The sequence below is a fragment of the Phyllostomus discolor genome, chromosome 2 (assembly GCF_004126475.2).
Source record: "Phyllostomus discolor isolate MPI-MPIP mPhyDis1 chromosome 2, mPhyDis1.pri.v3, whole genome shotgun sequence".
NCBI classification, from domain to species: domain Eukaryota; kingdom Metazoa; phylum Chordata; class Mammalia; order Chiroptera; family Phyllostomidae; genus Phyllostomus; species Phyllostomus discolor.
The window spans coordinates 80,598,162-80,625,021 of NC_040904.2; the positions used below are offsets into that span (position 1 = coordinate 80,598,162).

Sequence of the window (26,860 nt, forward strand, 5' to 3'; positions counted from 1 at the left end):
AAGTAAAAACTGGTCTAATGTATTGAGAGATTGTTTCTCGTTCAGTATTTCAGAAATGAATGCTTTGTAAAGCTGGAATTTAAATTTAATACATATACTTTTGGAATTTGATAAAAAGGAAATAAAATCATTTAAGAGAAGCATTATCGAACCACCCCGTATATTATTAACTGGTTACTCACTTTTCTCATACATTGGTTAATGTACCTAATTCTAGCTCATTTTCTTTCATAGTGACAGTATTTTATCTGAGTAATTTATAAATACTTGCTAAGATTATTTACAGTGATTGCTTACTGCCAAATGTGTATCAGTGAAAACTTGCTGTAATGCTGTTTTATTATTTCAGAGTTTGTTTTAGGGGTCCCTTTCTGGTCTTCTGAATTTTCTTCTGTGCATGCCAGATAATCCTTTGAGGGTTGTTTTTCCTTCTTGGAATATTTTCCTGACAGTCCTTTGTGAGTCATTTTCTTCCAGAGCAGATTCTTAATAAGTAACTTTACACTGACTGTCAAATTGTGATTGTTTTCTTATTTTGTATTCCACTAAATTTACCAGGATTGTACCTTAATATCTGTAGTTTCAATCTTTAAATGTTATTTTTATTCCAGAGTAGATTTGCCTCTGGGTTCCTAGGTTTGTTTCTTATTTGACAAGTTTCAGCACAGTGTTGAAGAGAGAAGGTACATATTTATTTACTGTTTCTCATTGGTAGCATCGTTACCATTTAGATTTATTACCTGAGTTATTTGTTTTTAAGTCTTGTGTTTTACCAAAATAGTTTTTGGGTATATTTCTGTGTATATGCAGTTGCTACCTACTCTTTGGACTAATTTTCTAGTTGTTACTATACAATTTACTAATCACCTAGTTATGTTTTCTTTATGCGAATTAGGGTTTCAGTGTTTTGATTAGTAATAGTTCTTTTAAAAGGCTGCCAGTTTATACTTGTTTCCTGCACTGGTCTCTTGTGTTCCTTCAGGATGAAGATTCTCCTGTTTGTTGTGGTACAGTGGAGTCACATCAGATGTGCTTTTAACTCAGATGAATTCAATTATACTTCCTTGGCAGAAAGAAAGAAAAAGATCTAATTGTGCTTATGGTTCTGCTTTTTCAGTTATTTACCTTTCGCCTTAGAGTCAGTACTGGGAATAAGATGTGATCCCTGAATCTGTTCTCCTTGTTTCAGTTCCAGAGTGTGAATCCAGGTGTGATTCTCATGACAAAGATTCATACTCATAAAACATAGATGACAGCCCATGCAGCATAGAAATTAAATTTAGGCAGTCTGGAATCAGATGGCTTGAGTTTGAATCCTGCCTTGGGCAAATATCTTACTCTCTGGCTTCAGTTTCTTCTGTGGTGCTTTTCTAAAGAATTTTCAAACAAAAAACCCAGACACAGAAACAGATAACTGCAGATAACTGCAGATAACTGCAACTGCATGATGATTACTAGAGGAAAAGGGGAGTGGGGGCAGGTGAAGAGGGTAAAGGGGATAAGTGGTGATGGAAGGAGAAGACTTGACTCTTGTGGTGAACACACAGTAAAGATGTGTTACAGAATTGTACACCTGCAACCTATACAGTTTTATTTTAAAAAGGTCACCCCAATAAATTCAGTAAAAAGAATTGTGAAAAAAATTTTCAGAAGTAATTTTAACAATTAATGATTTGTGCTTCATGCTTTAACTTCAGGATTCTCTATAAGATTTGACTCTATGTGTTGAATTCATTAAGCAGAAGCATGGGGTCATATAGTTTACTCTGGTGGACATTCATTATCAAGATATGAAACTTACTGAAATCTTGGGTGGAAAAAGCTAAGTTTCCTAGTAGCTTAAGTAATACTTTATTTGACATACTAAGCAAAAGTGGGTATTTTTTTTGTGATTCACCTGTATTACCAGTATTCACTAAGTTATTTTTAATATATTTTATTGATCATGCTGTTACAGTTATCACATTTTTTTCTCCCCTTTATTCCCCTCCACCCTGTACTCCCCCTCTCACCAGTGTTCCCCCACCTTAGTTCATGTCCATGGGCCATACATATAAGTTCTTTGGCTTCTCCATTTCCCATACTATTCTTAATTTCCCCCTGTCTATTTTGTACCTACCATTTATGCTTCTTATTCCCTGTACCTTTTCCCCCTCTCTTACCCTCCCACTCCCCTGCTGATAACCCTCCATGCGATCTCCATTTCTGTGATTCTGTTCCTGTTCTAGTTGTTTGCTTAGCTCGTTTTTGTTTTTTTTTTAGGTTCAGTTGTTGATAGTTGTGAGTTTGTTGTCATTTTACTGTTCATAGTCTTGAACATCTTCTTTTTCTTAGATAAGTCCCTATTACATTTCATATAATAAGGGCTTGGTGATGATGAACTCCTTTAACTTGACCTTATCTGAGAAGCAGTTTGTCTCCCATTCTAAATGATAACTTTTTTTGCTGGATAAAGTACTAAGTTTAAATTTATGACCATATATTGCTTATGGAAATTGAATACATAGTGCCTAATCCTTCCAATTTTTTTCTTTTAGAAAAATATTAGAATTTTTGGACCCACCAAAGTTACATGTAGGAGGCCAGAGTGGCAGGAGTAAAGTAATGGGAGTTTGAAGTTCAAGCATATAAACAGCAGTAGTGGGGGGTAACTTGAGGATTTTGAGCAGGAAATGACAATTCAGCTTGCTTGTTAAAAAGATCTTTCAGATCAGTTAGAAACTAATTTTTGGTAAGAAATGTAGGGGAGATGTATTTTCACAGAAATTTAGTGTAAAATGTTAATAGAATGTTTAAATCTTATACAGACTACCCAAACCAGAAATGATTCCTAGTGACAAATTACTTTGTAGTCCTTAAAATCTTGGTAGCTTTAAACATTTTTTTTTCGTCTAGTGCATTTTTTTATAATTTCTGCTTTGAATTGATCTCAAAGCTTGTGAAAAGTAGGGTCTAGTTTTTGACATAACTGGTGATGATTGATAATCTGGCATTGTGCTAATCAGCTTTTTGTCCTAAATTCCATCAGTGGGCCAAAATAATGAGCTTTTCTGTACTGTCCCTCTTGAAATGGCATTTTATTAATGAAGGGAGGCAGTTGTGCAGAAAGTAATGGGGGGAGGGGTACAGTGAGCAGAAGGTGATAGGGTTATTGACCAAGACCCAGAGCCACGCAAAAATAATTTGGTTGTCTTCTGGATGGGCAGCAGAGGAGTGATAGAAGAAAATTTGCAGTTTGGTCTGTTGCCCATGTAACTAGATCCTTTTACACTCAATGTCATTTAGAGCATTGTGTCCACCCCCCCAATCCCCTCCCAAACACACACAGTATAATAGGGAAAGGAAATTAGCACGTTCTGATTTGGACTTTAGGAGTTAAAGAATAAAACTCCTAACTTCCTTTTAAAATTTGTAATAATTTTAAAAAGGAAGCTGTTCTAAAACTTGACTAAATGGAGGTGAATAGCTAATTGAGAGATTCAGTTAAGCTTGGTTTTAGGTTGATTTAGATAAAATAAGTATCTAAATAAAAACAAGTATCAATAAAAATAGATACTTTGCTCAATAAAAATAAGTATCCATATTTCTTAGCGAAGTCTTGTGTACCTATCTGTCCAGATTCTTCTCTCTCTCAATTTGCCTGCCCTTGCTACCTCTCCTTGTGTTCAGTGTGATATCATTTAGTCTTTAACTTCTAGTAGACTGAAAAGGCTTTATTACTTGTTTGTGCTAATGAAACATGGTCTTTGCCCAGAGAATGTTATGTTTAATGTGTACATCTTTAATAAAAATACTAAATAAGTCTTCAGTGTGTTTGTAGTCAAACATACCTCTCACGTGCATTTAATATGCCACATTATTTTCTATGTAAACAGATCATAGTGTTTTACCATGTGTATTAGCAATGTTCTCAGTGACTTAGAAACATTGTAAACTTTTTGTAAGAAATTGAAACTTTTTCTTGTCTTTATATTTGATGTCAAAAGTAATTGAGTTTCATTATTTTTAGGTTTTATTAAGCATACAGGGTTCCTGATTGGTGTGTTCTTGGCAGATTATACCTTTTATCAATAAAACTGCTGTTCTGTGCTCCAAGGCTTCTCAACAGTATTTTATTTGATACTTCCTTCTTTTTGTTAGTAGTTGCGTTCTGTAACTGCTTTACATTTTTTTTTTGACTTGCTGTTTTTCTTTAGGTCATGCCCTTATAGGCAGCACGTAGTTATTTTTTGAATTTTAAATAGTTTGAGAATTTTTTTATAATGGAGATTTAACCTATTTATATGTATTACTATTATTATTGACATATTTAATGTTCCTGCTGTAAGTGCCCTGCTTTTTGTTTCTTCCTTTACCCTACTCCCTCCTGCTTTTAGTTGTATTGATCATCTGCCCCACCTAGGGGTTTATTTTTAATGCTAAGGAAGTTGTAGTCTTCTGTTTCTGTTCTTGTATTCAATCATAAATATTAATTTGGCTAGGTATATGATTTTACGTTCAATATAATCTTCAGGACTTTGAAATTTTTACTTCATTGTTTGTTTTTCATATCCGATGTCGGTAACAGTCTGACACCAGTTTGGTTTCGATGTTTCCTTAGATACTCTTCTGTACGTTTCCTTCTAAACTTCAGATAGGTAAATGTGAAACTTCTGGATTTATACTCCATGTCATTTAACTTTTCCTGGAAACACACTTCCTATCCTCTGTTTTTATTGCATTATGGCAGATTTTCTTGGCTCTTCAGTTATTCCCATTCTAACATACAGTCCATCCATTGAGTTAATTGTTGTAATACTTTTTAATTTTCAAGATGTCTATTGGTGCTCTTTAGAAGCAGCCCATTTGCCCTGGCTGGTGTAGCTTAGTGGATTGAGTACCGACCTGTCAACCAAACGGTCTCCAGTTTGATTCCCAGCCAGGGTACATGCCTGGGTTGTGGGCCAGGTCTCTGGCTGGGGGCATGTGAGAGGCAACCACACGTTGATGTTTCTCTCCCTCTCTTTCTCCCTCCTTTCCCCTCTCTGTAAAAATAAATAAAATATTTTTTAATTTTAAAAATAAGAGCAGCCCTTTTTTAAAATCACCTCATATTCTTCCGATGTTAAATTTTCTGTTTGCTTATTCTTTCATAAATACTAGTTTTCTTTTTGAGTTTGGTACCTCTCTTTTATGGTATTAATTTTCCTTTATCTTATCAATTCTCAACAGTGTGGTCTCTTGGAAGACGAGCACTTATTTGTTCCTGAATGTAGGATTCTCACTCTTTCTGGCTGACACAGCCCTACTGCCATCTGGCTTCTGCTTTTTTCAGTGGACTGGAAGGAGTGTTGAGATTGCTTCAAATGCAGTTTCTGGCAATCACCCTCACAGTCACCCTCCCTCCTCCAGTCCATAGCTACATCAGAGATCCCCAGTTGTCTTCTATCATGGATGTCTTGTGCTGAGGATTTGAACTGTCAAAGTTTATGGAAGATGATTAATGCTGTTGACAATTAGAAGACTTTTATTCATCTATTAATTTATTTGTGTTTTATTTGGTTTCTTTCATCCTCCCACATCCTAGTTTTAAAATATGCATGCTCCTTGTTGACACCAACTAGCTGTTTAATATTCTGATTGTAGACAGTGTCCTACAAATTCTTTGCACGCTATACTTTCCAAAATAAATATACCTGTAGTCAGACTAAAGGAGAAGGGAAACAAAAGGTAAATGGAGAACAATGCAGTGAAGAAAAAGCAAGAGTAAGGGAGAAAAGAACAGAATAAAAGGGTCATTATCTTTTTGTGATTGACATGCCCTGGGCCCTAAGTGTCTTCACTTCACAGCCCCTGTGAGGTATTTGAGGGAGCAGCTACTTCTGTTTTTGCTTTGTCAGAGCTTGCCTGTTGGAGATATATGTATTCTTCATAATCACATTTGTTAAAGTAGGATGATGTTGACAAACAGTAGAGTTTTGGGTAGAAACGTGCCACAAAGCTCTTGGGCCCAGTAGCAGGACCATGGACAATTTGATTTGTCTACAAAGATATTTCCCATGTGCTGATTGACCTGTTCACAACTTTCCTTAATGGGTATTAACTACCAGCTCTTGTGTTGTACATAAGTAGTGTATAAGTTGGGTTTTCCAGGAATCAGACTCTGAAACAAAAATAGTGCAAGAAATTTACTGATGAGCAAACAGTAAATTTAGGATACATGTAATGAAGATGGCAAAGTGTTTGTAATGTCTATCCTGCACTGTTGACAGTCTAATAGAAAAATAGCATGTATGAACAAGTGGTTTTCAGAATAAGAAAGCCAATGGCCAATAAACATGAAAAAATTTCAAATTAACTAATAGTGAAGAGAATGCTAATTAAAATAATATTGGAATATTATATTGTGCCTCAATTTTTCACCCTTGGCATGGTTGACAGTAGAATCTGATCATTCTTTGTTGTGGGGGCAGTCCTGTGCATCATAGAGTGTTAGAGGCATCATGGTGTCTTACCCAGCAGATACCAGTAGCCCTGCACCCCCACCTCAGATGTGACAATCAGAATGTCTTGAGACATTTGTCAGATATGCTCTAGAAGGGAAAATAACCCCTGATCAAAAAGGTAACAATAAAAGGTAGCAATCACACCTGTTGCTGGAAGGAAAGGGGTATGTTAAAGCACTATAGCCTTTTGGGAGGGAAAGTCTGAGTGTTTTTTAAATTAAAAATATCCAAATGTTTTGCTTTAGCAGTCTTATTGCTGAGACTGTATCCCATGAAGAATTTATATGAAGCAGCTTACACTGTAAAGAACCATTCTACCCTTCTATTTTTCTTCTGTCACTGTCATTTAATCACTGTGATCTATATCTATTCCTAAGTATTCATAAGTACTTAATAATTATTTCCTCTCTTTTCAGAACTCTCTTGATAGAGCCCAAGCAGCCAAGAACAAAGGCAACAAATATTTTAAAGCAGGGAAATACGAACAAGCCATTCAGTGCTATACAGAGGCTATCAGTTTGTGTCCTACGGAGAAGAATGTTGACCTTTCCACATTTTATCAAAACAGAGCTGCTGCCTTTGAACAGTTGGTAGGTATCCTAAGTTGGTTTTTTTTCTGTTCTTTTTGTTTCTCTTTATTTGTGTAATGTCTCAGGTAATGCCACTCAAATAAATCTAATACATTTTTTCCGAAGTCTTGAAATTAGATTTTTGTTTTATTTTTATATCTTTTAATTACATAACTTTTTTATAACAAACTTTAGTTTTGCTTGTTACAAATGCATTTCAAAGTTATATATACAAGATTTTGTAAAATTAGGTAATACAGAAAGCTAAAGTTTCTGGTGACCCTATTCTCCCTAACATTATGAAGCTATTTCTTAAATTTTTTGTCTCCATATATGTAATTGTTGCAAAGGTAGAGGGTAGAGAAACAGCAAAGATGAGTTCCTATTATACATATTGTTTGCAGCGTATCTTTTCAGTTGCCGCTATATCTTGTACAGCTTTCACAGCACATGTAGATCTGTTTCATTCTTTTTAAAGGCTGCATGTGGTAGCTGTTGCATGGTTGTATAGTGGGAAACATCTCCCTGTTGTTGAACACTTGGGTTGCTTCCTCTTGTCCTTATTACATTCAGTGTTGCAGCAAATATTTTTGTAAGTATTTCTTGCATACTTTTGGGAGGATAAAATTCTAGAGATTGAAATATAAAGAGCATCAATACCAATTTTCAACAATAACGTGAGCAATGAGCATGCCTGATATTCAGTATTCTTGCCGACTGTGATTATCAGCCTTAATATTTTCCACTCTGGTAGGAGAAAAATACTGTCTCGTTGTTTTTATCTCCAATTTTGAGATATTGCTGAAGTTGGCTATCCTTTTCTATGTTTATTGGTTCTCTGCATTTATTTATTCAAACAAATGTTATTGACCGTGTCATATGTGGAAGGTTACTGTGGTAGGAGCTGGATGTATAGAAGCAAACAATTAGACATAGAACTTAAGGATAGGTAAACAATGAACTACTCAATGACGTTTTGATAAATGCTTTGAAGGACACATGATTCTGTAATAGAGGAATGACTGGAGATGAGGTTGGTGCATAAAATTGTGGGGAAGAGAGTGTTACAAATAGAAGAAATGCGTAAATGCTCTGAGGCAGGAAAGAGTTTGGTGTGATTAATGAAGTATAAAGGATCCTGGAGTATAAAGGGATGAAATTGAGAGAAATAGCAGAGGCTGGATCAAGCAAAGCCTTGCAGTGAAGAGTTTGGATATGATCCTGAGTACAATGGGAACTATTTAAGGGTTTTAAGTAAGGTAGAAACATCATCTATTTCTTTAGTTGTTCTGTCAAGATTGTATTGGAGAGAGGTGAGAGTGGAGGCAGGGAAACTATGTAAGGATGGTGTGGTAACTTAGGTGAAGACGTGAAAGAAAGCTAACATCCAACAGCACTGGATGTGAAGGGTGAAAGGAAGCAGGAATTTTAATGATACTGGGGTGGGGAAAGAATGGGACAGCTAAGTAGACAGTTGACTTGAGAAATGTCTCTATTTTAGGAGAGTGGTTTGGGCCAAAGTGATAAATTTGGGAATCATCTAATTTTAGATGTTATGTAATGCCAGGACAATAGATGTGATCACTTAGGGAGAGAGATGAGGCCTTGAGGATTCCACTTGTAGACATCAGGTGGAGAGGGAAAATTCAGTGAAGGAAATTGTGAAGGTGTAGCCAGTGAGGTCGGTAGAAATCAAATAGAGTGGCAACTCTTTCGAGTTTTGGCAATAAAGAGGAGCTGAGGAATGAGGTAATAACTGCAGGGATTTATAGAATCAACAGTGAGTTTTTAAAAGATGGAAAATACTAGAACAAGGATTTTTATGCTCAAGAGAATGATTCAATATTGAAGCAGAGTGATGGAGAGGCAGAAGGGCTAACAATGAAGTCCTCGAAGAACGAAGAGTGTGGATCCATAAGCAGAGGGTTGGGATCTCATGAAGAGGGGCACTTCATCAGTTCTGACAGGAAGGAAGAAGGAGATGATACGCGCACATAGATGCAGGCATGCTTGTAGATTTGGTCGTAGAAAGATGGCCCAAGCATCTCCTTTCCCTATTTTAAAAAATCAGGTTGTGGGTATTTATATGAGCTCTTTAATGTGTTGTGGATATTAATTCTTTTCTATATATAATAGTATGTCTAAAAATATTTTTTTTGTATTGTGGGACTGTTAACACTCAGCCTGTTAATTCTGGAAAACTGATTTCTGTTGAATAGTGCTTCCTTTAGTGTGACTTTTTAAAAATACTTTCAATTGCAGCAAAAATGGAAAGAGGTGGCACAAGATTGTACAAAGGCCGTTGAACTTAATCCCAAATATGTGAAAGCTCTCTTTAGACGTGCAAAAGCCCACGAGAAGCTAGACAATAAGAAGGAATGTTTAGAAGGTGAGGATATTTTTTTATTTCCTTATGAAAATTACTAATGGCTGTGTAGTCACTGGTAAATTTATATGAAACTCTGCCTGAGAATAGAGAAATCAGTTTTATTAAAAGTTCAACTCTTGCCCTGGCTGGTGTGGCTCAGTGGATTGAGCGCCAGCCTGAGAACCAAAGGGTCAGCAGTTAGATTCCCAGTCAGGGCACATGCCTGGGTTGCAGGCCAGGTCCCCAGTGGGGGGCTGGGAGAGGCATGTGAGAGGCAACCACACCTTGATGTTTCTCTCCCTCTCTTTCTCTTTCCCTTCCTCCTCTCTAAAAATAAACAAAATCTTTTCAAAAAACATTTAAAAAACCAGTTCAACTCTTCCCCAGTTGAGACTTAGTTTTCTGGTTTAAATCAATATGGCTGATATTAGAGTATTATCTCTGTTCCCAACTATGGAATTAAATTAATATTAAGAGTTACCCTGGCCTGTGTGACTCAGTTGGAGCATTGTCCTGTAACCAAAGGTTGTGGGTTCGATTCCCACTCAGGGCACATGCCTGGCTTATGGGTTTCATAACAGGTCCTGCAGCGTACAGTCCCTGGTCCCATGTTGTACTGTCGGACGGGAGGCAACCAGTCAGTGTTTCGCACATCGGTATTTCTTCCTTCCCTTCTCTCTGAAAGCAGTTAAAAAATGAGGATAAAAAATAAATGAATATTAAGATTTAGAGTTTACCCACTGTACATTTTAAATTTGGCAGCTAATGAGCATCAGTGTAATTCCATGAATAAGAAGTCAAAAAAGAAGTTTTAGTAAGTAATAAGTGTTTCCAAAATTCTACATGTTTTCAGTTAATATCCTGTGTAAATGTGAAATAAGGGTATAGACCACTGGGGTTTTTTTAAATACTGTACATTCTTCTGGGTGACATGGAGCTAAACGAAAGTGTAATTTGTATAGTCTAAAAGTGTTTTTCACTACACATTTAAATCTTATGTAATTAAAACCATGAAAAATCAGAAAATTTAGACAATTTTTAATATTATTTAAAAGAAAATAATAATTTTTTAATAAATAATAACTTTTATTTATAAAAGTTCGGGGTGCTGAGTACCTTAGAGAACATTTTGGGAAAATTTGAGGTTTTATGGTGTCACAAATTATGGTAGTGGGTGGAGGGAGTATTGCTTTGGAAAAGAGAATTCTGAGTTTTGAGTGAGAAACCAAAGTTACTAACATAATTTGTAGAGAGGAAGTTACATAGATTTACATAGTTACATAGTTAATAGGAGAAGGGGGGATGGGAAAAAGGCCTTGCTACTGGCACTAGCCAGGCTGTCAGGGGAGCATAGCAGCAGAAAAGACTTGTTTGGAGGAGCAAGGATTTGGAATTGTGAGAAACTGAGTTTAGAAAAAGTGAACAGCCATTGTTTTAGTACTTTTAATGAAGGGTTGAGATGTTAAGGAACCACTGATCTTTTAAATTTTAAACCACTGTATCTTGAGGTATGGCATAACCAGATAAAAATGGTGTTTTGAAGCAGATTTAATTGAGAGCCCTGGCAAGATAACTCTGGAAACAAGGAATAACCCTGAGGCCTATAAAAAAGACCAGATGTGAGAAAGCCTCCTTATGTTGATTTAGCCTTTAGTTACTGGCCCAAAGAGAATGTTCCTAGGTTCCTTGTTTTATTTGCTATGTAAAATATTAGTGCTGTGAGAAACATCACAAGTCATGTATTACATTCCCTTTTACTTCACAGGTGAGGAAAGTGAATTCGATGGAAGTAGAGTGACTTTCTGAGCTTTGAGTTTGGTCATAGAGTATTGGGTTGGCCAAAAAGTTCCTTATATTCTTTCTGTATGATGGCTCTAGTAGTGCTTAGTTGTCTTTAACTTCAAAGTTGGTGAATTTTTGTGTAGCTATTTTAATATTGAAGGTGGAAGAAGATATGCAATATTTTTAGCATATTATGCTTTATTATTTCAAGAAAGGTAAAAACACAACTGAAACGCAAAAAAAGATTTGTGCAGTATATGGAGAAGGTGCTGTGACTGATTGAACGTGTCAAAGGTGGTTTCAAAGTTTCTTGGTACTATTGACATTTCACCAAATAATTCTTTGCTGTGGGCTGTCTTATGCATTGGAAGATGTTTAGCAGCACCACTGGCCTCTACCCACAAGAAGCCAATAATGGGAGATAACCAACATACTCAAAATATTCAAATTAGTTATTGGTAAAAATGGAAATGTAACTTTCATTTTATGGAAAAAATGTAGTGGACTTTTTGGCCAACCCAATATATAAAACTAAAGTGTTAAGAATCGATTTATTGGAAATTAAATTGATAGCCATATAAGGCTATGAATTTAGTTTGGCTTTCAATGGTAACACTGTGCCCTTTTGATGCTGCCAATCAGCTACTTAACTCTTGTTTTTCCATTATTTCTAGATGTCACTGCTGTGTGTATATTAGAAGGGTTCCAAAATCAACAAAGCATGCTGTTAGCTGATAAAGTTCTTAAACTTCTTGGAAAAGAGAAAGCCAAAGAAAAATACAAGGTAAATTAATCTGAGTTGGTTCATAGAGGAGTACACATTGTGAGTGGACATTTTTAAATTGCTTTGCTTCAATTTGGGCACAACTGTGATGATAACAGCTGCAGTTAGATCCGAATTATATTTATTTTTCCTTTAAACTTGGGCTTTTGTGCCTCCTTTTTTTAATAAGAAGGAAGGCCATGTTCAGTATTTTACCTGGAGAATGCTGAAAGAATACATCTGTGTTAGGAGTTGCCAAACAATGGTCTACAGGCCAGAGCCAGTCTGCCACCTGTTTTTACAAATAATGTTTTATTGGAACTCAGCCACCCACACATTATTTTTGGCTGCTTTTAAGCTACAACAGCAGAGCCGAGTGGTTGTGACTGAGGCTGTCACAAGTATATTTACTCTCTGGCCTTTTATAGAAAGTATTTGAGAGTCCCTGTTCTATATCATTAAAATTTTAAAAGTTGCACTGTATGAATGGGTATTAGTTTTAAGCAGTCCATGGTTTAATTCAGGAAATATTTTATTTTTTCACAAAGCTCCATGGTGGGCATTTTAGAAGGGTGGGTACAAAGACATGGTACTCGCCCTCACAGAATCACAGGTAAGTAAGGTAGACTGTAATGAGCGTAAAAGCTGCGGCATGGTGAAGTGTCATGGAAAGACATGAATGGCATGCTGTGGGGGTACCACAGTCATCACTAAATATCACTGGAGGTTTTCTGCTAAGTTTCAGGCTTTAACAATTGTTCCTTTTTTTTTTAAATAATAAGCTTGCTTTTAAATTAATTTTAACCAGCTTTTCTGTTTTTAACTTGACATTTTCAAATATTAACTGAGTTAAACAGTTAAAATAGTTTTCTTCACTGCAGGAATTTCATGTTCTAGGATGCATTGTGAATCTGTAGGAGGAAAACAGTTACAGTGGTTCTCAGTCTCTAAACTAGGGATCCTTTTCTTCTCCTTGAGCATTTCATAGAACTGTTGTTCCTCAAAACACTGTAAAATACCTTGTTAGCATCTCACAAATTGAACCCTGATGCAACCCAACTGGAATTTAGTAATTTGCTTATATAATGTTATTATTGAATAATTGTACTGGTTGAATTGCAGGTTGGTAAGAAAATATAAGTTAACCTTCATTTACATAGTTCCAAATCAGTTTCTACATGTATTTTCTAATCTGTTTGTATGTCACTTTGTAAACCACAAAATACTTTTTATATTATCATTTTGATTTTTACAACAACCCTGTAAGATAAATACGGCATATTTTCATGGGCATTTTAGAGATGAGAAAACTGAAAATCACATGTGCAAGGTCACATAGCTAGTAAGTGGCAGAGCTAGAATTTATATCTTGTTCCTTTGGTACTTATGTCCATTACTTGTAACATTATTTTCATTTTAAATTTGTAACTCTGGCAAAGGCAGGGAGGTGGTAATAGCTTCATTTCTAAGCTGAAGTAGAAAACTAAAAGACTGTTTACTCAGCCTCCAGTAAGCAGTATTTAAATTTTTTCTTTTTTATCAAAAATGTTTTATTTAAGCTTTTCCCCTAACACGCTAAATGATTACCACTATATATTCCTACTCGAAATCTTCAGTGACACACTGAAGTTAGGCATGTTTGTCTCTTGGTGAATTATCATTTGACTTAAAATACTTACTTGTGTGACCGTAAATTAAGACACGCTGGATCTCCCACGGAGAGTGCACAGGTGTAGGTTTTCTTTTGATTTCCTGTTCAGTTTCCTTCTTTCACAATTTCGTCTATCCAAGATTATTAGATCATTTACTTACATAGCCAGATTCCTTTTTTCCCCTCCTTCAAAAACAGATATTACATCTACCAAGCTAAGAGAAATGCTACCTGATACTCATGTTAAAATACCATATTCTCATTAAAAATTTTTGGTTGGATTTTGTAAATAAAGGATCTAATATATCTTATGAGAGTCTTTTGGCTGTTATTCTCTCTTCTCTCTTACTTTAAAACTTTAGCATCAAAATTGTACTCTAAGGAGAAACAAAATACTCCTATAATTATGAGTGTGGTTGCTATGTCAAAAAGGAGTAATTGAAACAGGAAATGTGATTTCGTTCAACTTCCAGTGGCACTCACTGTAATGCAGATCTTCAGGTACAGTACAGCTGTAGGACAGATGGAAGCCCCTGCGGTGTGGACCTGACATTCCTGACATTTCAGCACCTCTGTGAGACACGGCCTTGAGTGGTAAACTGAGTATCAGTCCTAGGACAGGGACCAGGAGAAGGAGATAATTTTGAGTCAACAGTTGTTTGCCTTCTGTGTTCCATATTTCACCTTCTTTTCCTTTTCCTTTTAATAAGTGGTTCTAAGAGTTCTTGATATTTTACATCTTTGGAGATGGGAAAGTCTCTCACTTAAAACCTCTTCCAGCCACTGGGACTGACAGTTTTACCTTTCTGCTGTCCTGTGGTATGAAGCCTAATATTCCTCAGTTATTTAAGAAAGTGATTCCAGTTTTTACAAGTAATTGTCAGTGCTCTACAAATGTATCTGCTTTTTTGGTTAAGTTTTCTCATTTTGATGTATTTAAACCTGATTAAATTTCAGAACCGTGAACCTCTGATGCCATCTCCACAATTTATCAAATCTTACTTCAGTTCTTTCACTGATGATATAATTTCTCAGCCCATGCTGAAAGGAGAGAAGTCTGATGAAGATAAAGACAAGGAAGGAGAGGCTTTAGAAGTGAAAGAAAAGTAAGTCAAGTATAGTATCTACTTACTCTCATGGGGGGGACAGGATTTTTGATTGTTTGTTTTTGCTGTCATAGTGCACAAATGGGGCTCTGAATCATCTAAAGGATCTAACTATATAGATTTAAATACAATAAGAATTATATATAATGATAGCATTATTATAATAAAAATACTTCTCAGATATGTCTGTTACACCCTGAGAGTTGCTTATCTGGTGGCTTAAGGTTTTACTGCCAGGAGTTTGCCCTGCTTTTAGGGTTCAGCATGATATTCCCAAGAGGATTTCCAGTTAGTCAAGTGATTCGCTATATTCGAAGAGGCAACAACTTCAGAATTATTATGTAGTTGAATATCCAAATGTTTTAGTACAGGGAAGTTTATAATTTATAAACTGTGAGATGTTTAGGAGTACCCCAAAGTGACTTTCTTCAAGACTTTTTTCTGTTTTCCTAAGAAAATGCTATTCTTTGGGCTTCTTGTGTTTGCAGAGAGCAGTAATAGGGTGCCATGTTTACAACTGGAGATCAGTGATATAACTGGTCTGCAAGCTATCTGACCTGCTTAACTTATTCATATTTATAGATACTTGTGTTTGCTGTTAAGGCTAGATGTCTTATGTAAGAGAAGCTACAATATTATTATCAAAATGACATTTTAAAGTGAATTTGGAAGAAAAGGGAATGTTGTTTCTGTAGCAAAGCATAGTTATACATCTATGGCATATTAGGAGGTTTAAGGAAACAGATTTTTTTTCTAATTTTATTTTTAATATTTTTAGTGTTTCTTAACCAATTTTTTAATTTTCATTTTTCTTAAATTGAATTTATTGGGGTGGCTTCAGTTAATAAAGTTATACAGTTTTCAGGTGAACAATTCTATAATACATCATTTGTATACTATAGTGTGTGTTCACCACCCCAAGTCAAGTCTACTTCCATCACCACTTACCCACCTTTACCTTCTTTTACCTCCCCCCACCCCCCTTTCCCTCTGGTCATCACTGTGCTGTCATCTGTGTCTAAGTGTTTTTGTTGTTTGCTTACTCCCTTCACCTTTTTCGCCCAGAAAACTCGCCTCCACTCTAACAGCTGTCAGTCTGTTCCCTTTTGAGTCTTTGAGTTTGTTTGTATTTTATTAGTTTCTTTTGTTCATTAGATTCCACATGTAAGTGAAATCATATGGTACTTGTCTTTCTCTGACTGGCCTATTTCACTTAGCATAATGCTCTCCAGGAAACAGATTGTGTTTAATTTGTGTCTCCTAATTTTTCCAACATGGTTGGCCACATTTTAAGGGGGAGGATACTATGCATAATTGTACCAGGGTGTTAAAATTTTAGTTAGTTGATACTAAGTCTTTTCAGAAAATTGTAATTGGGGAAGTCCTTGTCCCAGAAAAACTACAATGAAGTTAATACAATTATTCTAAAAGCTATATTGAGAGGTGGCAGGACATAGCTACCTCTCACCAGAACACTAACTGGTATCGGACCTAAGTTTTAGAATTCCATTTTAGTCTGAGCCTTAGCTTCATCGTTTTTCAACAGGGGCTGATAATACTTACCTTTGAGTATTAGACTTTAAACCTTGCAGTTTAAAGTGTTAGTTGCAAGCATCTAACACTTAGGTTCTCAGTAAGTAGGAACCATTATTATTTCCATTATGATTTAATAATTACATTTTCTTAGCCTGGTGACCTGAGGAACAAAACTAGAGTATAGGGAGCATTAAGGGTATAATTGTAGGAAAGATTAGCTCAGAGTTGATAAGATTTTTGACCAACAACTTTAAGTCATTTGCCAGTTTTCTCTATATTCAGAGTATGTAACAAATGAAATGAGAAAATGAACTTTAATCTATAGTACCTTGTATCCACAAGACCCCATTAAAGTTCATCTAGTATAAATTTCTCTTCAGTTGAAAGAAATCTCTTCTGCAAGTGTCCTCAATTACAATCATCATCCTGGAAGAATAGTGATGCTGTGGTCACTGCATTTTAAGAAGTAGGGAAGGATGTTTTTGTAAAGTCCTTTTTTATGGAAGAATCTGCCTTTAAATTCACTTCTTTAATATTTCTACGTATTCCTTCCAGGTCTGTTCTTACAGGTGAAACAGCACAGCTTCTGGATGTGAGCCCTTCAGATACTTCTCTGCCTCTGGTTTTGCTGATCTTTATAACATACAGCTTGGGTCACACTTCTTCTCTTGGCCATTGTGGCCTGAACTGACTTGATTACTTCCTATTTCTCTATCCTTTCTGTTAGTCATGAAATAACTGTTAATGCCATCAACCTGCCACAGATGTGAAGGTGAATAAGGCTTGCCTTGTTGCAACTCAGAACTCAGCCTGTCGTTAGCTTCTTTTTACATATTTAAATGCCAAGGCCTGTGCAGTAACCCTAGGATTCTGCCACTGACTCTGCTGTTTCCTTTTAAAAACTGCAAGGCATCAGGAAAATCCCAGTCTGCATCAAAACCTCTGTTACCGCCCTGCCCTCCTGCAGTGCCACACTGGCTGACTCTTTAGTTAAGGGGAAATGTACTTTTGCTTAACCCAGGTATAGTAAATGTGGCAGGTTTCAGCATTTGATTCCCTCTTAGTAAATAATTTCCTACATTTGGTTTTATTTTCAGTTCTGGATATTTAAAGGCCAAACAGTACATGGAAGAAGAAAACTATGATAAGATCATAAGCGAATGCTCAAAAGAAATAGATGCTCAAGGCAAATACATGGCAGAGGCATTATTACTACGAGCAACATTCTACCTACTTATTGGCAATGCCAACGCCGCTAAACCAGATTTAGATAAGGTCATCAGTCTGAAAGAAGCTAACGTGAAGGTACGTTAAAAAATGTGTTTGTGTGTGAAAAAATTAATAAATAAAAATGAGGCTTTTAGACAATGTTTTGCCAATTTTTTTTTTTTTTTTTTGCATTTCAATTGCCATTCTCCAAAAGGCTGTTTTTTTTTGGAAGGAACTGCACGTGTAATGATGATTGAGTTGGTGTACTGCAACTGCCATAGGAGGATCAGTGATGTGTATATTCTTAGCTAGGAGAGGGAAGCTGCAGCTTCCTGTGTAGCACTGCTTACGGTGACAAGTCCGGCCACCGGGGTATTTGGGTAGGGGTAATGTTACAGATAATCCTTTCACATGCAATATGTAGAACAAGGTTATAAAATTCATTTAATAAAAATAAGCACATTTAATAATACATTCTGAAAGATTGTAGGATGGTACCAATAATTTTTTATGTTTAACATGAAGAAAAAAAACAAGTTCTAAAAATAGAACATAGATACTAGAACATACCCAGTTTTTACAGATGTATCATTGGAACAATTTTTCATCTTCCAGGTCTTCTTATGTATATGCTATTTCATCATTAAGATTGGGAGGTCTGTTGAATTATGTAAGGTTTGTACTCAGAGTAATGTGACAGAACTTAGCCAGCAAATAACTCCATTTCTTACTAGTTTGTTAACTCTGGCCTGTTTCCTTATTGAATTAACTAATAAATTCTGGCTTCTTTCACCTACAAATGAATCACTGATGTTTTTTGTGGAATATAAAAATTGGTATCCAGGCCTCAGTATTTGTTAACAAGTATCTAAAATCCTTGTAGAAAAAAGTAATTACAACTAGGTGTTTGGTAGAGTTCTTTTTAAAATGAGATTTGAAAATCAAAGATATCCTAGTAATATTGAATTCTATTTCCTGCTGGTGTTCCTGGTGATTATAAATATGTTCTGTCAGGTGTTTTTGTTATAATTGTGGAGGATTCTTGTTTGTTTCATTCCAGAAGACATTTATATGTCATTTTGTCTTGAAAAGAGGTTTTGGAGGAGAAGGCTATATCTTCTTGCTTTATAATCATGACTTTTTTGATTCAATGGAAAGTAGTAATGATGTCTGTCATGTGCCATGTACAAAAGTTAACTCAGATGGATCAAAGACCCAAATGTAAGAGCCAAAACTATAAAACTCCAAAAAGAAAATATAGAAGGAAATCTTCATTACCTTGGATTAGGTAGTGTTAGGTATGACACCAAAAGCTCAGGCAACAACAAAGGAAAGATTTCATCAAAATCGAAAACTTTTTTGATGGAAAGGTTGCCACCAGGAAATAGAAAACACATTGCACAGAATGGGAGAAAATATAAGTCATATTTCGGAATAGGGGCTTATATCCAGAATATATAAAGAACTCTTCTTAAGAAATGACTCAATTTAAAATCAGGTTAAGGGTCTGAATATACATTTTCTCTAATATATAAAAATAGCCAATAAGGACGTGAAAAGGTGCTCGGCATCGTTAACTGTTAGGGAAATTCAAATCAAAATCACAATGAGATATCTCTTTACACCCACTAGAGTGGCTGTAGTCAGAAAGATGGACAATTAATAGTGTTGGCCAAGGTGTAGAGAAGTTGGACCTTTCATACATTACCAGTGAGAATATAAAATGGTAAAAATTCTTTTGGAAATTAGTTTGGGAGTTCATCGAAAAGTTAAGCAGAGTTACCTAATGACTGGCAGTTCCTCTCCTAGACAAGTACTCAGCCATGAAAAATAATGAAATACTGGTACATACTATAACACAAATGAACCTTGAAAATGTTATACTATGTGAAAGAAGCTAGACACAAAAGACTATTCCATTTCTGTGAAATATCAAGAATATACAAATTTGTAGAAGTAGAAAGTAGATTGACAGATAGAGGGGAAAATGAGGAGTGGCTGCTAATGTGTATTAAGGTTTCTCTTGGGGGTGATGAAGATGTTCTGGAGCTATATAGTGGGTAATAATTGTACAACCCTGTGAATATACTAAAAATGACCAAATGAGTGACCTTTATGGTTTGTAAATTATATCTCAGTACAGCTGTTATTTACAAGAAACTAAATTGGAATAAAAAGCAATAATGATGAACCTTTTCTCCTTTTGGACATGTAGCTTCGAGCAAACGCACTTATCAAGAGAGGCAGCATGTACATGCAGCAGCAGCAGCCTTTGTTGTCTACGCAGGATTTCAACATGGCTGCCGACATCGATCCTCAGAATGCAGATGTGTACCATCACCGAGGGCAGGTAACTCTGTGTTCTTGCCAAGAGTTCTGGCCTGTGGACTGAGGAATTTGATACCATATTTGGGAAGGTCTTAAAGTTATATCACTTCTGAGATAGCTCTGAACAAACTATCACAGTGGTTTATGGTTTGTTTTGGCATTTATTTAGTCTTCTCTTGAACATCTGTTCTTATAATTTCAGTATTTACTTAATAAAAAGGAGAAAAGGAAAGCTACAGATGTTGGCTTGACAGTTCAAGTTTCTTTTTCAGGTGCTTCCGTTCACAGGTTTTCAATGAGTAGAACATTGAAACGTTTAATGAGAATTTTTAGCTAATGCTAGAATCAACACGATGATTTTTATGGGTTTCTTGCTATAAAGAGGCCTGGACTATCCAAACAGTACACAAAAAATCTTTTCCGCATGGAGTTTTACAATCTGCGTATTTGTTTGTTAGTAAAAAATACATAGTGAAGAAAACAATGTGTAACTGTAGCTTCGTCTGGGGAAAACATGGCTTTGTAATCTGCTTTTTTAACATGACTTGTTGGAATGCATGGGCTATCCACATAAGAACAGAAAAGGGGACATCCTTCCGAATGAAGAATTGTACCTAGTATTTCTGTCTGAAGGGTTTGAAGAAGTGTTGAAATTCTTAAAATTCTTGACATTTTGATCCTTACTGTTAATACCTTGAGATTTATTTGAAAGGTAATTATCTGATGTCTGATTTGCTTTGAAATTTGAAAGTACAGAAATGTCTGTAATTTTCTAGAAGAAAGGGTTTCTTGCATAAGAGTGATCAAAATTGCAGTGCAAAAAATGGGTTTATAGTACTCTTTAAAAAATTAGACAGTAGTTTTGTTTTAGAAGCTTTCCTTTAAAATTATAAATTTTCTAGTTCACTGTTTCTAGAAAGTAATTTATATTGAATAATTACTACATGATTAGTATTATGCTGAGCTGTGATAAGAGACAGTACATAACTTAATTGGTGCACCTTTATTTTGAGTTGTGTTTGTTTTTTTCTTAGCTGAAAATACTGCTTGATCAAGTTGAAGAAGCAGTGGCAGATTTTGATGAATGTATTAGACTAAGACCTGAGTCTGCTCTAGCACAAGCTCAGAAATGTTTTGCATTGGTAGGTTCCATTTTTTTTTTGTATATTTCTAAACATCATTGTTATTTCCCCATTGTTAACAAAAATGAGTTCTCACTGTCTACAAAATCATCTTTTTCTTTTTCCCCCAAAGGATGTCTATAGGGGAAAACATGTTAGTTTAGAGAAATAGAAGTGTATACACACACTGCCCCTGTATTTCTTGGGACGTATTATTTGAGTTCATCTTAATAGCTGTTTAGCCCCAGTTTTTATGCTCTCCTGCACAGCACTGTTCTCCCTGCTCATCTACCATAACTATTACAGAGAACAAAAGAATTCTGAGGAAATAACTGCGATCATGACACCATGTGACTGCTCTCTCACCTTTGTAAAGCTATTAATATTCAGAAATGCAGTGCTGAAAATAAGTCCAGTTATTGTGAAATGAAGGACTCCCAGTAGCTCTATAGCTTGAGTCCTAAAAGAATTTTTCTTTTAGAGGAAGAAATTAGGTCCCAAACACATTTATAATTATGTGCCGCTTAACAGTGAGGATATGTTCTGAGAAAAGTATCATTAAGCAATTATGTCTTGATGCAAACATCATAGAGCACACTTAACACAAACCTAGCTGGCATAGTCTTCTGCAGTAGGCTCTGAGGTGTAGCCTGTTCCTCCCAGGCTACAAACCTGTACTGCAGGTTACTGTACAAAACAGGGTATCATTGAATCAAGTACGAGAAAACGATGAAGTTAAGAGACATGGTAAAATGTGAGGTGTATGAGGCTGCTGCCTGCATAACACAGCATGCTGTTCCTCAGCAAACTTTTTTATACGTAGGACGAACACACCCTGATATAATGATCAAATGTTTAGTATAGTATAGTAAATACATAAATCAGTAATGCCATTTACATCAGTATCAAGTACTGATGTACCTTTGATAGTTGCATGTGCTATACTTTTATACAATTGGCAGTAGGTTTGTTTGCACAGCATCACCACAAATATGTGAGTGAAGCATCATCACGATGTTAGGACAGCTAAGTTGCTGGGCAGTAGAAATTTTTCAGCTCCATTATAAACTTAAGGGACCACTGTCATAAATGTGGTCCATCCTATGTATTGTAGATGAAAAGTGATATTAGATAAAGGAATGTTGTTATACTTTTAGTAGTGATAATAGATTAGATGTAAAGCTCCCCCATTTGTATGCAAAGTTAAGTTCTGACAAGTTGGGATGCCCTGTTCTAGAGTATCGCTCATCCTGGAATTTGTATAGTAGGAGCCAAGTACTAGCTGTGCATGGCCTGTGCATCCCCTGCTGCTGAGCCGTTTCCCTGGAGCCCTTTTAGATCTAAAATGCAGCAAATTAGGTTAGCAGATCACCTGCCTTTCTGGAAGTATTTATGTCATTTTGTGTGACTTTTGTAATATGTTTTAATGTTCCATGAGTTTTGAGTTCTTGATTTGACAGCCCTGTTGTGATTTTTAAAAACAGTATCGCCAGGCATATACAGGAAACAATTCTTCACAAATCCAGGCGGCTATGAAAGGTTTTGAAGAGGTCATAAAGAAATTTCCCAAGTGTGCTGAAGGCTATGCACTATATGCCCAGGTAAATGTGATATTTCATACTTTTTTTAGTTGCCAGTCCTTGTTAAACGATCAGTACTTATAGGCTGAATTCCAGTAGGGAAATCAGAAAACAGTGCTTCCCTGGATGTGACTTCTGTGGAAGCAGAAGGCTTTCTTCCCCCTCTGATTCTCTGGGCCCCCAGGATGGTCCTGAATTACCTCAGGAGGGGCTCCTGTGTTACACAATTTAAAAACCATGAGGCTAAACTCATAACATAGGGAAGCTTAAGCAGAACATTTCCCTCATGTTTTCATTTGGATTGGATTTGCAAAATCTAATTAGGAAATTTTACTGCCCTATTTTGTCAGGCATGATGTGTTCCCATGTATAATGCACACCCATGTTTTCTGCACATTATACATGGGATTATTATGCCCATGGTGTTTAATCATTATACTCATGTATAATGCACATCCTTATTTTTCCCTCAGAAATTTGGGCAAAGGTGTGCATTATACACAGCAAAAGACAGTATATTCAGTTGGTAGGGAAAATGTTTCTGGAGAGGGTTTCATTTCAATTTGACCATTGTCTTTTTAAATGGTTAGATAGGCTGTAAGAGTTCACTTCTAACTCCTCTCTGGTTTGTCTAAAGTTCTTGAATTAGGATTGAAGTTTTGGGAAGTATGATTTAAACTTGAATTATTTTCACTTTTAAAAAAAAATTTTAGAGAGAGGGGAAGGGAGGGAGAGAGGGAGAGAAACATCGTGTGGTTGCCTCTCACACACCCCCTACTGGGGGCCTGGCACACAACCCAGGCCTGTGCCTTGACTGGGAATTGGAATGACAATGCTTTGGTTCCTAGGCCAGCACTCAGTGCACTGAGCCACACTAGTCGGGGGCTATTTTCACTTTTTAATTGTAGTCTGAAATCTTTGCAACTTACTCATTTTAAATCAGCCATTTAAATATAAATGATTGGCTTCTATGGACACAGTTAAGACCTTTTACTCCAACTAAATGATTTCTGAATGACTGTTTTCTTTTAGTCTTTAAGTTAAAAGTTGTTACTGGTATCTACATAAACCATCCATCTCAATCCTCTGTATAATTTCTTTTCTTTTTTTAATTCTAAAGAAATGTTTATGTACCCACCCCTACACAGAGTTTCACAGGGTAAAACTTTGTCTAGGGTTTATTATGAGGGTCTTTAATAGTTCTACATATCACTGTATTATCAGAGATTGAAATTCTGTAATAATTCTCTGGGGTGCGAAGTAAACCCAGAAATTCTTTAACTTTAGTTAGAAGTAATCTTATCTATTCAGTCTTTGTTCTTATGTTTCCTAGGCAGGATATTGAGAATTAAATAAACAAAAACAAAATGAAACACTGGTTGCTGACTACCTGCTCTATTTAATGAGTTGAGAAAGCATATGTTATATAAAATTTTATAGAATGGATAGAAATTAAAATAGTACAAATGCACATTACAACTGTATGCCCTTTGTATTGAGTAGGTATACTTGACTTTATGCCTTATATTAGGAGCAAACCAGAAGGTAACAACACCACCTGCATCACTGAAATGAAATTCAAAAAGGCTTTTTTGGTGCACATTTCTATGAGCAGCTAACAGAGCAAAGCCACTGAATAGCTTTTTAAGCAAAGCAGTGTTAGACCCTGACTGGTGTGGCTCAGTGGATTCAGTGCCAGTCTGCAAACAAAAGGGTCGCCTGTTCGATTCCCAGCCAGGGCACATGCCTGGGTTGTGGGCCAGGTCCCCAGTATGGGGCATGTGAGAGGCAACCACACATTGATGTTTTTCTCCCTCTCATTCTCTTCCCTTCCTGTCTCTATAAAAGTAAATAAATAAATAAAGTTAAAAAGTAAATAAACCACAGGAACAACTCTCACAGAGCTTTCCTGATGGCACATTTCCCTGTCACTGTGCTCCCCACAGTTGGGTTTGGGCTTACTTGAGCTATCTTTATTAGCCACTAGCATTGTGGTAGTCGGCTTGCACGAAAATGTCTGTCCTTTGGTTTCTCTCCTTATTTTTGCTTCATTGTATGTATAACTATAATTATTTTTGCTTCACTGTATGTATAACTATATAACTTTATATATGCATATATACATACATATAGTTATATATAGATACACAGTATAACTAAAAAAAAAAGACTCAAAGTTTGGGCTTAGATGCTGGCCAGCTGCCAGAGTTACAGTTTTTGTGTGACCTGGTGTCTACATAACACAGCCCTTTCATTTCTGCCATGGGATTTGCCTTAAAACAGTTGATTCTAGCTGCTTTTTCCCTTTGGTTTTTAAGAAATGACTGATAACACTTAACAACATGCCTGAACTTATCCTTCCAAATGACTGTTATGTTTAAATTCCTTTAGGTATATTTTGATGAATTGCGAATAAGTGGCATAAATGCACCTGTGAAAAGCTGATACTAAAACTGGCACCAAGAGTGGGATTTTATGTTTCTATAGTTTCACCACATTGTTTGCTATTGCATTTAACCACTTGTCAAAAATAGAGGACAGTTAAGATTTCATATTTATAACAATGTCATGTAAAATCTCCAATAATTAAGTTGTAACATTTTAAATAAGTTTGTATCCCCCAAACATCATAATTTGGTAAGAGATGAATAAATGAAGTAAATTTTAATAATTAAAAAATAATATACTTTTAACTGTTCAGTTGACAATTAATATGACTGAAATATCTCCTCACCTAGGCATTAACAGATCAACAGCAGTTTGGTAAAGCTGATGAAATGTATGATAAGTGCATTGATTTAGAACCAGATAATGCCACGACATATGTTCATAAAGGGTATGTATTTTTGTGGTTCTGTTTGTTCCAGTAAGAAACCAAATTTCTTGCATAGTTACCAAATGGATTTCTTTTGGTCATTGACTAAGTAGACTGTGGTGTAGCATATCAGTGAGTTAGTTGACAACTTTATCAATGCTGTGGATGCTTCACTATTAATTTTTCAAACTTTACATTTTATTCATATCTAGCAATTAATAAATATGCTATTTTCACTTTAGCTTAAGAATTTCAGTTCTGAATATCCTGTCAAATGTTACTTGTGTCAAAATAGGAAACATGTAAAATAAGCTTTTCCTTTTTTGTGTGTACTTGAGTTATCATAAAAAAGAAACTTCATTTAAATCTTAAATTTATACAAAGTAAAAAATAAAGTTTACAAGGTAAGTTAGTAATAGAGCCCAGACTGTTGGACACTTCTCTATTTTTTGAGATGTAATTGACATACTATTAGTTTCAGTTGTACAATGTAATGATCCTGTATTTATATTTACATGTAAAATGAGCCCTGCCGGATAGCCTAGTTGATTGGAGCATTGTCCCCGTAAGTCAAGGTTGTGGATTCAGTCTCCGGTCAGGGCACATATAAGAATCATGGATATGTGGAAGAAATTGATGTCTCTGTTTGTCTATCTCTCTCTTTACCCCCCTACCCCTCTCTCTTTCTCTTTGTCAAAAAACATCATATTGTGAAATGATCACAATTAGTCAAACATGTTATATTATACATAGTTACAGAATTTTTTCTTTTTATTAAATATATTTTATTGATTACACTATTACAGTTGTCCCATTTCCCCCCTTCATTCCCCTCCACCCTGCACACCCTCTCCCACCCACATTCCCCCCCTTTAGTTCATGTCCATGTGTTGTAAGTTCTTCAGCTTCTACATTTCCCATACTATTCTTGCTCTCCCCTTGTCTATTTTCTACCTACCATCTATGCTACTTATTCTCCGTACCTTTTCTCCCTCTCTCCTCCTCCCACTCCCCTGTTGCTAACCCTCCATGTGATCTCCATTTCTGTGGTTCTGTTCCTGTTGTAGTTGCTTGCTTAGTTTGCTTTTGTTTTAGGTGTGGTTGTTAATGGTTGTGTGTTTACTGTCATTTTACTATGCATGTTTTTTATCTTCTTTTTCTTAGATAAGTCCCTTTAACATTTCATATAATAAGGGCTTAGTGACGATGAACTCCTTTAACTTGACCTTATCTATCTGGGAAGCACTTTCTCTGCCCTTCCATTCTAAATGAAAGCTTTGCTGGATAGAGCAACCTTGGATGTAGGTCCTTGGCCTTTCATGACTTAGAATACTTCCTTCCAGCCCCTTCTTGCCTGCAAGGTCTCTTTTGAGAAATCAGCTGACAGTCTGATGGGAACTCCTTTGTAGGTGACTGTCCCCTTATCTCTTGTTGCTTCTAGAATTCTCTCCTTCATTTTTACCTTGGTTAATGTAATGATGATGTGCCTTGGTGTGTTCCTCCTTGGGTCCAACCTCTTTGGGACTCTCTGGGCTTCCTGGACTTCC

At 35.9% G+C, this 26,860-nt stretch overlaps 1 protein-coding gene across 1 annotated transcript in view; it reads left to right on the top strand.

Moving 5' to 3' along the window:
* TOMM70 (translocase of outer mitochondrial membrane 70) overlaps window positions 1–26,860 on the top strand; it is a 39,424-nt gene that overhangs the window by 6,454 nt on the left and 6,110 nt on the right. Inside the window, exons 2-10 of the mRNA XM_028504457.2 lie at window positions 6,902–7,075; window positions 9,317–9,443; window positions 11,879–11,988; window positions 14,576–14,724; window positions 17,358–17,565; window positions 19,685–19,819; window positions 20,832–20,939; window positions 22,403–22,519; window positions 25,237–25,334. Coding sequence (XP_028360258.1) covers window positions 6,902–7,075; window positions 9,317–9,443; window positions 11,879–11,988; window positions 14,576–14,724; window positions 17,358–17,565; window positions 19,685–19,819; window positions 20,832–20,939; window positions 22,403–22,519; window positions 25,237–25,334 — 1,226 coding nt within the window. The remainder of the gene's footprint in view (window positions 1–6,901; window positions 7,076–9,316; window positions 9,444–11,878; window positions 11,989–14,575; window positions 14,725–17,357; window positions 17,566–19,684; window positions 19,820–20,831; window positions 20,940–22,402; window positions 22,520–25,236; window positions 25,335–26,860) is intronic.